The 10,623-nt window shown below is 46.4% G+C and overlaps 1 protein-coding gene across 1 annotated transcript in view; it reads left to right on the top strand.

The window, feature by feature from the left end:
• The first annotated feature begins 8,236 nt into the window (after positions 1-8,236).
• The window catches only part of SNX30 (sorting nexin family member 30), a 51,471-nt gene continuing 49,084 nt past the window's right edge, over positions 8,237-10,623 (top strand). Inside the window, exon 1 of the mRNA XM_009992394.2 lies at positions 8,237-8,413. Coding sequence (XP_009990696.2) covers positions 8,252-8,413 — 162 coding nt within the window. The 5' untranslated portion in view covers positions 8,237-8,251. The remainder of the gene's footprint in view (positions 8,414-10,623) is intronic.

The following is a 10,623-nucleotide window of genomic DNA, read 5'->3' as shown; positions in this document are numbered from 1 at the left end:
TTATGTCTAGAGACTTGTAACATCCAGATTTAGAATTTTGATACCTAGATTGTTTGCCTGGTAAAACCAGTCTGTGTGTGTTTGCGTGTGTCAATGAAAACCCAAACCAGCACCTGAGCAACTAGCAAACATCTGACAATCTCAGGGAGTTCTCTGTTAGCTTTAAAGCTGTGTTAATTAATGCCATAGAAGGCAAACGATTCTGCCTTTCCCACATACGTGCATTATTTTAAACTCTTCTCTTTGGCTGAACAGCTGACTGATTGCCTTCCCTCCTTCTGATGTTTTCGGGGTGTTTTTTTCATTTTTGTAATTTCTCATTGTGCCTTGAGTACTGTCTGATGTGCTATTTTTTTTTTTTCTGGTAATTATTCTCTCTTGGGTGATCTGCAGTCCATTTTACCTAGACACCTCACTTGTAATCCTTAACTGCTGAGAAGTGAATGAAGAGCACCCAAGCTAAAAATCCTACCTGGTGCATTTCTCTGCATCATTACGCCAGGTCTGAGGTTGTAAGTGATTCTGAAAAGCTGCAGCTTGAGACAGACAGGCTTAGCTGCTCGGCTCTTTTTTGACACAGCTCACACTGGTAAGAAGAATTAAGTAGTAGAAAGTGGTCCTTGGCTGGGGATCGAGGAAGGCAAGCAGAAAAGGAAGAGGTAGCAGGGCAAGGAGGAGGAACCACCAGCAAGGAAACTCAGCTGCAGAAAGGCTGGGACTCAGTAATTCTGCAGGTCTGTACAAGTGTGACAAAAATTGATCATAGTAGTAACTTTCAGCATCTCTATGCAAACATGGTCCTGCCTCAAGTCACATGATCCTTTGGCTTTGGGAGAAGTTTCATATCAGTACATTAATTTCCTCCTTGGGATGGAGGAGAGAATCGAAAGGGTAAAACTGAGAAAACTCGTGGGTTGAGATAAAGACAGTGTAATACGGAAAGCAAAAGCCGTATGCACAAGCAAAACAGAACAAGGAATTCATTCACTGCTTCCCATCGGCAGGCAGGCGTTCAGCCATCTCCAGGAAAGCAGGCCTTCATCACCCGTAACGGTGACTTGGGAAGACAAACACCATCACTCCGAACATCCCTCTCTTCCTTCTTCTTCCCCCAGCTTTATACGCTAAGCATGACATCATATGGTCTGGAATATCCCTTTGGTCAGTTGGGGTCAGCTGTCCCAGCTCTGTCCCTTCCCAACTTCTTGTGCACCCCCAGCCTACTCGCTGCTGGGGTGGTGTGAGAAGCAGAAAAGGTCTCGACTCTGTGTGAGCACTGCTCAGCAACAACAAAAACATCCCAGTGTTATCAACACTGTTTCCAGCACAAATCCAAAACACAGCCCCATACTAGCTACTATGAAGAAAATTAACACTTCCCCAGCCACAAACAGCACACTATTGGAACGTCATTACAAAATCTTCAGTTTTAAAAAATGCGTTTCTTGAACATTGCCTCACGAATCTCCCATGCTGCTTCTTGAGCCAATGCAAAGCTGTTTTTCAGGCTGGCTGTTCTCGTCATCTCTGGGTAGATGGAGCTGTGTATCTCATTAAATAAACAAAAGCTGGGTTAAAATGGAAGTGATACTGAACGATGATAAACTGCAATATTTCAGAATGGCCGTGGGCAGTTCTATTCAATAGAGGCTGCTTGCAGTTGACAAAGCTGAGATAAAACAGTGATTTACTCTTTTTTCTTTTCTTTTTCTTTTCTTTTCTTTTCTTTTCTTTTCTTTTTTTTTTCCTGAAGTGAAAATGGGCCATGCGGGATGTCTCCTTGGCTTGAGCCAAGATCTTCCAGAATGCTGCTTTTCTTTCCAGCTGGCAGTGCTACTCATACATATCCTTTCTAAACATTTCCTTTTATTTCTATATTTATTGTACATGTCAGGAAAAAAAAAAAAAAAAACAACCCACAGACAAACAAACAAAGTAGAATATTTTGGAAGAGTCTTTAACATTTTAGTTGGATTACTTTTTTTATATCCAATTGCCTCAAGATAGTGTATCCATAGTTGTAGTCTTCTGATTTTTCATTTGATAACCATTCAGCACAGGCTTCCACTTTCTATCACAAGTGCCCTATCTTCCCACAATCCTGATTATTGCTTCCCCATCAAACTTGACAACTTTGAAGGCTTTTGATGCAGCAAAAGCTTACCCATTAGCTTAAATGTGTGCATGAATAGTGCTGTTGACTTGAAAGCGATCCCATCTCCTACAGAGTCAACAAGCAGGTGCATAAGATTTAACTGGGTTGGGTCAGAAGCCTGGTCTCCAATCTTTGCAGTACAAGACATGAGCTGTAGTAGCATAGGGAAGGAAGAAAGGACCTTTTTTCAAAAGATAGCTGGATTTTGATTTTTCTGTATCCTCTAGAATGGTCTTGTTTCGTACTAGTTTCGTATGTGCTTATGCATAGACAGACACAAACATTATCCTCGCCGGGTATAGCACAGGGGAAAAAAGATAAAGTGGTTAAGGAGAGGCTGTTGACAGTGAGGAAAAAAGCTTTTACCGCCATTGACCTGGCAAGCCAGCCAAGCCTGACAGTCTGGCTAGTGTGGCCTCCAGCCTACCTTATTGTTTGTTGTCTGTACTGTCTGGAGTGTGCTATAGAGGCGAATCCTATAATTTAGGCTTTAAATAGAATACTTGATGAAAAGGAGGTGGGTTTTACATGTCTGGTCTAGTAAATAAATTCGACCTGAAGTTAGCCTCCTGCTATTCATCGTAAACTCTATTGCCATTTTATGTCTCATTATCTGAACAAGGAGATGAAGATGCATTACGAAAAGAATGTTATGAAACAACTGAGAGTCCTTTTCAGGCTCACACTGAGCACTTACTAAGCCATCTGCCATTATAAAAACATCCCAAGTGGTATTGTTGGAGTACCTGACACTTCAGATCAGAACAGCAGTAAACCACTGGTGCTACCTATCTTTAAATTTGTAAATAAGTTTTCCTGCAGGTGACTTTCCATTGTTATTAAGGAGTGGCTCCAATCCTTGCTTTGAAGAAAAGCACTTTGACACCTAATAGCATATTGCTGCCAGGTAGTATATTTGCTGCTGTCTATAATATCTGCCAACTTATTTTAAAATTAGGAAATGTATTAAATAAGAACACGCTCTTTTTTAGAGGATTTAGACAGACAATAGAGAAAGCACCCAAATCTCAGAACCCACCACCAAACTGCTTCTATACCAACAACTGTAGGTATGTTTCACACAATGCAACTCAGTAGCACTGCATAGAATCTCTTGGAAATTTCTGTTCTTGCTTAAGCTGGCCTATGTCCCACCCTTAGTGAAAATGACAGGAGATGTAACATACAAAGAATGATCTCCAGTTGAGTGACAGAGATGCTTAATTATAATACATATCAGCCTTGGTTGAGAAGATACAGCAAAGCAGCAGAAGTAATACAAGTACTTCCTAACTAACACTGCCTTAATGGAGGTGCAAGAGTATCGTTGAAAAGGCAGGATGAGAAGGTTACCTGTAGATCCTTCCTCTCTATTTCTCCTAGCAACAATCCGAAGAGGTAGTCTGTAGGGCTATCATTTCAGTGATACAGAGACAGAACTATTTTCTTCAGAAAAAAAACCCATGTGAAACTGGTGACCTTTGTCTTGAATTGGTGAGATTCTTGATCCCCAGACTGACCATTTGTCTTCTTTCCCAGTTAGTATTATAGGCATATTTATTCTGTTTTATCTTGTTTTTCAGCTGAAATGTCGTAAATGTAATAAATAGTTAGGATTTTGTTAAGAAAGTGTGCCAGTTTTTTCAGGTTAACTTGGGTTAAGAGGTGGGCATTGAATGGCAGCCTCTCTTCAGCCAGTCACTCATTTTGATTCTCAATGTGTATTTTATTCTGCTGGTTGTATGCTTCATGTGCTGATTGTTTTCAGCTTGGTCAACGTTTAACACAAAAAACCCTATCAATAAGAATGTCAAGGAAAATACTACAGTCCTAAAATTATACCACCACAATTGGTGGTATGGAGTAGGAACTGCAGAATTAAGACATTTATTTATTTCAGTGCTGCTACTATTAGAAAAATAGATACTTTCCTTCCTCAGTTTTTGGCTGTACATTCTTGTGCCTCCTGCTGATGCCAGACAACCCACCTGCTGATGCATTTAGAGGTTTTCTATTTATGTGTGGAAAAAATTTCCTTTAAGAGGTCAGATACATAGCATAACTTTTTTCTGTTTTGTTTCATGCACGAAAGATTTGGAGTTTGATAATGCATTACTAGTTCTAATCAAGGTACAAGAATTTGCTCCTAACTCTCATTTTTCAAAATCGAGTCTTAAAATGTTTCATCTTATGTCTTTTTGAAGTTCCAGCTCTTGAAATCAAGTACACAAGATTGTCATCTTCCATGTTAAAAAATAAAAATAAAAAAGGGTTTCTCTCGTGGCGGAAGAGGAAGCTAAAAACTCTCCTCAGTCTATGATATGAATTTGCAGAGAAGACAGCAAAGAAGAGGCCAGCCAGCTGTACAGATTTTTCAGATTACAAATTTAAAGTAAGTTTCATATATTTTGAGATACAGTTTATGATTTTTGAACTCTTCTAGTTCTCAGTATAAGAGTTTGCATCTGCTTCTGAAGGTATATATGGTTGTTAAACCTAGATTGCTGCCTATACAGATATTTACAGACTCACTGAAATCAGAAGAGGATAGACATCTGTCTTTAGTCTTTAAGAGATTTACGGATACCCTAACCCGGGCTATTTGGTTTCACAAAATGCATGCTATAATCAGAAATGAGTTGTAGTGAATATTTATATTGAAGTGACCTAGGGATGAATATGGGAAAGAGACCTGCTCAACAGTTAACCATCTTGACTTTGTAGCATGCTATGGTGTTGGAATTCTGAAATGTAAACATAACTATCATAAATAGAATTTAGGAGTATCACCATAATAATCACCAGAGTTGTCAATTTTCCTGGATGAAAGGCCTTCTACTGATGTCCTCTGGACTCTTCCAGCCAGACTTCAGCTTGCTTGTATTCACAGGTGCACAAATACGCTTGTATTTTGCATATACTGATCCGGTTAGTTGTTTGAAAATGTTGTTAAGGGGTTTGTGTTAGATGAAAAGACTAAGGATGGCATGTTTCAGCTCCAAGCAGAAACCATCTAGGTAACACAGCTAAATGTGATGAGTAAACTAAGAAGCATATATTGCCTGTACAGACAGTATTCATAGAGAGCTAGACCAGTAAGTCAATCACTGGAGCTTGGAACTTCATCCTTGCACACAAGAAAATTGGGGGGTCACCTCACATTGCTTTAGAAACTAGATATACTACTTCCATAGCAACAAACATTATGGAATCACTGAATCATTCACGCTGGAAAGGACCTAGGGAGGTCTCTGGTAAAATCTCTTGTTTAAAGGAGAGTCAGACATGAGATCAAGCTAGATTGTCTTGAAAATCCCCAAGGGTGGAGACTGCGCAACCTCTCTCTGCAACCTGCTTGGTTGCTTGGTTGTCCTCAGGGGGAACAAGTCCTTCCTAACATCCATCAGGAATTTCTTGTTTCAATTTATGTTCCTTTGCCTCTTGCTCTCCTGTTACGCCCCGCTGTGAAGAGCCCAGCTTCATCTCCCATCTCCTCCCTATGGGGTACTGGGGGCTGCAATTGAGTGCCCTTGAAGCCATGTCTGCTCCAGGCTGGAAAAGCCTGGGCCCCGCAGCTTCTGCTTGCAGGGCAGGTGCTTCAGCCACCAACCAGTGCCTTCCTCTGAACTTTCTCCAGTTTGTCAGTGTCTTTTTTGTATTAGGGGGCACACAATCGGACACAGTATTTCTAATAAGGTCTAACGAGTGCCAAGTAGAGAGTGATAAACCCTGCCCTTGCTCCGCTGCCTGTGCTGCTTGCTGTTGAGGCAGCCTGGATACCGTTGGTCTTTGCTGCAAGAATGCAGCAGGCTTAAGCTCAGCTCGCTGCCCACCAGGCCAGTGGGTTTAATGAGCAGAAGGTTGGTTGTACCTGCACAGAGCTAGAATGTGCCCAGGTTCCCAAGTTGTGACAGTGTTGGAATAAGTGTCTCTGACAGGCTTCCTTTGTAGAAAGGTCTGAGTTCAAAACGCAGCTGGGTCAGGATGCTTAAGGGGAAAGACAGAAAGAGCTCTTGGAAGTGGTAAGCCTGTGAGATACAGGCTTTCACAAAACTGAAGGGAACTGGTTCCTGAGCAGCGTGGCAGATGCACGAACCTGACTGCTGCTTTATCACCATAGTTTCCACTTAAGATTTGGAGAGTCTAGAAGAAAGCTGGGGTGTATGTATTTATGCTGTCTCATTTGTGTTGTTTCCTTTTGCTGAGAGATAAATAGGTTGTTGTTTCTTAAGTGTAATTAACCAGGCGTACTTGGCAGCCTTTTTCTCACTGGGGCCTGGGACTCGGTTGGAGCTTTTGACTGTTATCAGAGTTCAAACATTACCTAACATTAAGTAGTTATTTATAGTAAGGATTGATTTTTAAGTATTTTTTTTCCTGTGATAAATAGCATTTTTCTTTGTAAGGAAAGTTCACAGTGTTGCACCCCCGTGTTTGTCCTGCTGTGCAGCAGCTGGCGTTGACACCTGTAGCACTTGCCAGCTTAGCTGTAGGTAGCAGCACTGCCCTTTCGATTTCAACGGGAAAAGTAAAACATAGGCAAAAATGTCTGGAGCATCCGAGACCTGTTTGGTCACGTATCTGTATGCCCGTCTTTATATATCTATATATAGCCAGAAGGGATTATGACAGTCTCACAGTAATCCATCTTTTCCCCCAGTAGCATGTTACTCTATTACATGTAATTAGTGCTGAGCAAATTATTTGCAACGAATAATTTATCAGACAAATGTAGCTGCTTTATCTGCTCAAGGAATATCTTAAACCAGACAAAGATTTTTCTCATATTAATTAATTATTCAGCAGTCATCACCACTTTTTTCACATTGTTAATTGTGGATAAATCACTGAATTTTTGTAATTGATACATGCTTAAAGAAATTTGCATGGATCATTTATACAGGCCTCGATATAATCTTTCAGCTCCTTTTAGCAAATCGTTAAGTGTCTGAACTTAAGGTTGTCTGAAAAAATACAAAAATTCTTTCCACACATGGTCAGAGTAAAACTTTTCAGAACATCTTCTTTATTTTTTTTTCAAATAAAGAAAAAAAATTCTCTGCGATAAAATCCAAGCAGCTTCAGCATGAAACACTCTAAAAAAATGTGAGATATCTCGCGTGCGGTCAAAGTAAACACACGACAATGGCTGAGCGCGTTTCTGTAGTTTCCTGGCCTCCTGCGCGAAACATCTCTCTGCGTGCCCGCTGGCAGTCGGCACCCAGCCCGTGGCAGACCCGGGGTCCCCTCGTCCCTCTGCCCGCCTCGGCCGGTCTTGCCGGTGCGACCGGAGGACGCACCTCCTGAGCCCGACTGCCCTTGTCGCCACTCTCGTGCCCATATCGCGACAGACCTGAGCTCTCGTCCTCCACGGAGACCCGCCGTTTTTGCAGAGTTTCCCTTCCAACACGTGAACAGTCCGAAACGGGCGAACTGAGCCTGGGAAAGCCGAGGAACTGGTTTTGCTTTCCAGGCGTCTAACCGCTGTTCGACGCCGGCGGCAGCGCTGCAGCCGGGGGTCACCGGCGGGGCCGCCCGATGGCCAGGCTGCGCCTCACGGCAGCGGCCCGTCCCTCCCGGGGTCGCCGCAGGGCCCCGCTGCCTCCCCCGCTCCGCGCACCGGCGCGCTGCCCGCCCGGGCGGCGGCTGGCACCGGCCGCGCCCCCGTCCCTGTCCCCGTCCCCGCACCGCCGGGGCCTGCGGGGGGCGGGGCCTGCGCCCGCCGCAGCCCCGCCCGCCGCCGCCGCGCTGGGGCGGCCCCGCGCTTCCGCTCGGGGCCCGGGGCAGCGAGCGGGCGGGCGGGGCGGGGCGGGGTGGGGTGGCAGCTCGGCGGCCGGCGGCGCGGGGTTGGCAGGTGGCGCGGATGGTGCTTTGTAAAGGGGCGGGCGGCGGTGGCGCGGGCAGGCGCTGCTCTCGCTCCTCCTCCTCCTCCTCCTCCTCCTCCCCCCGCCTCCCTCCTCCTCCTCCTCGTCGTAGCGCGGTAGTGGCGGGCAGGCTCCGGCCGCGGCCCCGCAGCTCCCCGCCGAGGCGGCGCGGCCTCCGCTCCTTCCCTGCCTCCTTCCTTCCTTCCTTCGGTTGCTGCCTGGCCCCGGCGCGATGTCGGGCGGCGCGGCCGGCGCACCCAAACCTCTCCCGTCTTCCGGGCCCAAGTCGCTGCGGGAGATGCCGCATCCCCTGGCCACGTCCAGCAGCGAGGAGATGGGGCCGGCGCTCACCCCCAGCCCCGACCTGCTTCTGCCCCGCAGCGTCGCCGACAAGGTACCGCCCGGGGAAGGGGGCGCGGCGTTTGGGGGGGGCCCTCTGGCTTCTAAGGGGAGCATGGAGAGGAGGGAGAGGGGCTCAGTGTGTGTTTCCCCCGCACGTTCTCTCCTCCGGCTGCATCACTGGCTTCCCGCGGGGAGAGGAAGCCCTGGGCGCTGCTGACATCCATTGGAGAGCCCGGGGCTGCCCGAGGGGAGAACGGCTGCCTGGTGTGTAGGCTGCAGGCATCGTGTCCCTCTGTGCGAGGGACCAGCTGGGTCACCGATGCTCGCCCTCACCCGAGTGGGTGCGAGGGAAGAGATTTTACTGATCGTGTTTTCCTGTGGCTCATACCCTTTACAAACGGGTCTGAATGCCTTAGGAATTGCTGCGACTCCCTTGCCGTCTCCTTCCTGTAGCCCTCACGGGAAAGGCTTGGAGCTGTCGTTTCCTTACCGCTGAGCTTGCCATCAACTTGTCTGTGACTGTCTTCTGCAGAGCTGAGCTCCTGCTTGCTTCTTTGCAGCAGTGCAATATGGAAGGGATGCTGTTGCAGGAGTATCTGTGCCTTCTTTCCCTGCCCTGGCTCTGGAATGTGTCCGCAGGACACTAGTGGGCTTTGTGAAATGCCTTGCCCTGTGTGTGGGCCTTGGGTGTGATGATTCCTGAATGTGAAAGCAGTAGTGGCAGCAGAGCGCTGCTGCTAAGTTCACTACTCTTGCATGGACTCTGTGGGCAGACTTCCTGAAATGTGTTAAGGTAGAGTTTCCTGGGAGCAAGGGTTGCGAGGGGTGAGATCGGTTTGAAACTTTATAATAAGCAGTTCTGGGCCAGCCAGTGTGTGTACAAGGTGTTACAGAGCTGCTGGTGGCAAGAGGTGCTTCGTATGGCTGTTGTCCTTGGGAGTGTGGAGCTGCTTCTGGGCAGGGCGGATCTGCTAGTCTCCAAAAACCTTGGGGATGCCGGCAGCATCTGGTCTGATATGCTCCCATGCTCTAGGGGAACGAGTCAAGGTAGTCTGGCCTCTTCCATCTGTCACCTTCTGCTGCCCTGTAACTGTGCTGTACAGATTCAGCACTCATTTGTGCCGATGCAAGGTGTCCTTTCCTCGAGTGTTCCTCCCTGTTGCTCAAGTGGAAGCCAGGCTTACCTTCCCTCTGGGACCATATGCCTTCATCTAAGAAACTTTGTCAAAGAGCCGATGGCCCTCTGAAAAGAGGGGGTGTGAGGAGGGATGGTGAAGATTTTTGTCTGTGGCAGATCAGATTTACTAATGTAACTAGGTTGCTGTCTGACCAACCTATAGCAATAGGATTTGGGAGCTGCTTTCATGAGTCTTCTTGCGGCTCAGGAGTGCAGCGGTGGTACTGTACTCACTCTGTTGGCACTGTCCATCCATGCTGCTGTGTAGCTGGAGAGAGGCTCTGTTCCGAGGAGTAGCTCACACCCTATAGCTTCTTTCCTCAGCTATATTGAAGGGCTTTTTTGCTTTTGGAGCACAAACACGTTCCTCTCTCCAATTTACTGCTTTGAGGTGTCTGAGAGGTGTATCAGCATCTCTTATGACCTGGGAGCCGAAATACCTCTCTTAGCCTCAGGCGGTGGTTAGCTAGCTTCTCCTCAGTAGGGAAGTTCTTTCCCCATTTTTCCACCAGCAGCACAGCCGAAGTTCATCTTCTAGTACCTGTATGTAGCACTGGCCTGTTCTAGGCAGGTGGCAGCACAGAAGTGCTCTAAAGGGGAGAGCAAAAAGGGGCTGAGGTAAACGGTTTTTAGATTTGAGGGCAGTTCTGTGGTTGACCTGGAAATGGCACTAGGGTAATGACCCTTGCAGAATAAAAGGATTTCCAGTAGGAAGAGAGCAGCATTCTTTTTTTTTTTTTTTCTTGCTGAATTAGCAGAAAAAGACAAATGTCTGATCCTTCTGATGGAGAGAGTCCAACAGCTTTGCTGTGTGAGGGATGTCCTTTCTGCTTAACACCTGATGCACTGGCAAGAAAAAAAATGAGTTGACTTGTTTCCCACCTCAGGAGAAACTTCATTGAACAAACAGGTGTTCCTAACTATAAGGCGATAGTACTAACTTCAACTGCTTGCACTGCATATTGAGTAGTCTAAAAAGCGAGTATGCTAAGTGGAGGTAAATAGATAAAACTGCATTTTAGGTGGTTATTAGGTGTCTTGGTCATAATCTCTGGTGGTGGGTTGTTAATCTCTTCAAAGGCAGG

The sequence above is a fragment of the Tauraco erythrolophus genome, chromosome Z, assembly GCF_009769465.1.
Source record: "Tauraco erythrolophus isolate bTauEry1 chromosome Z, bTauEry1.pri, whole genome shotgun sequence".
Lineage (NCBI taxonomy): Eukaryota > Metazoa > Chordata > Aves > Musophagiformes > Musophagidae > Tauraco > Tauraco erythrolophus.
Note: the sequence above shows the minus strand (reverse complement) of the source record. Positions and strands in the feature narration are given on the sequence as shown.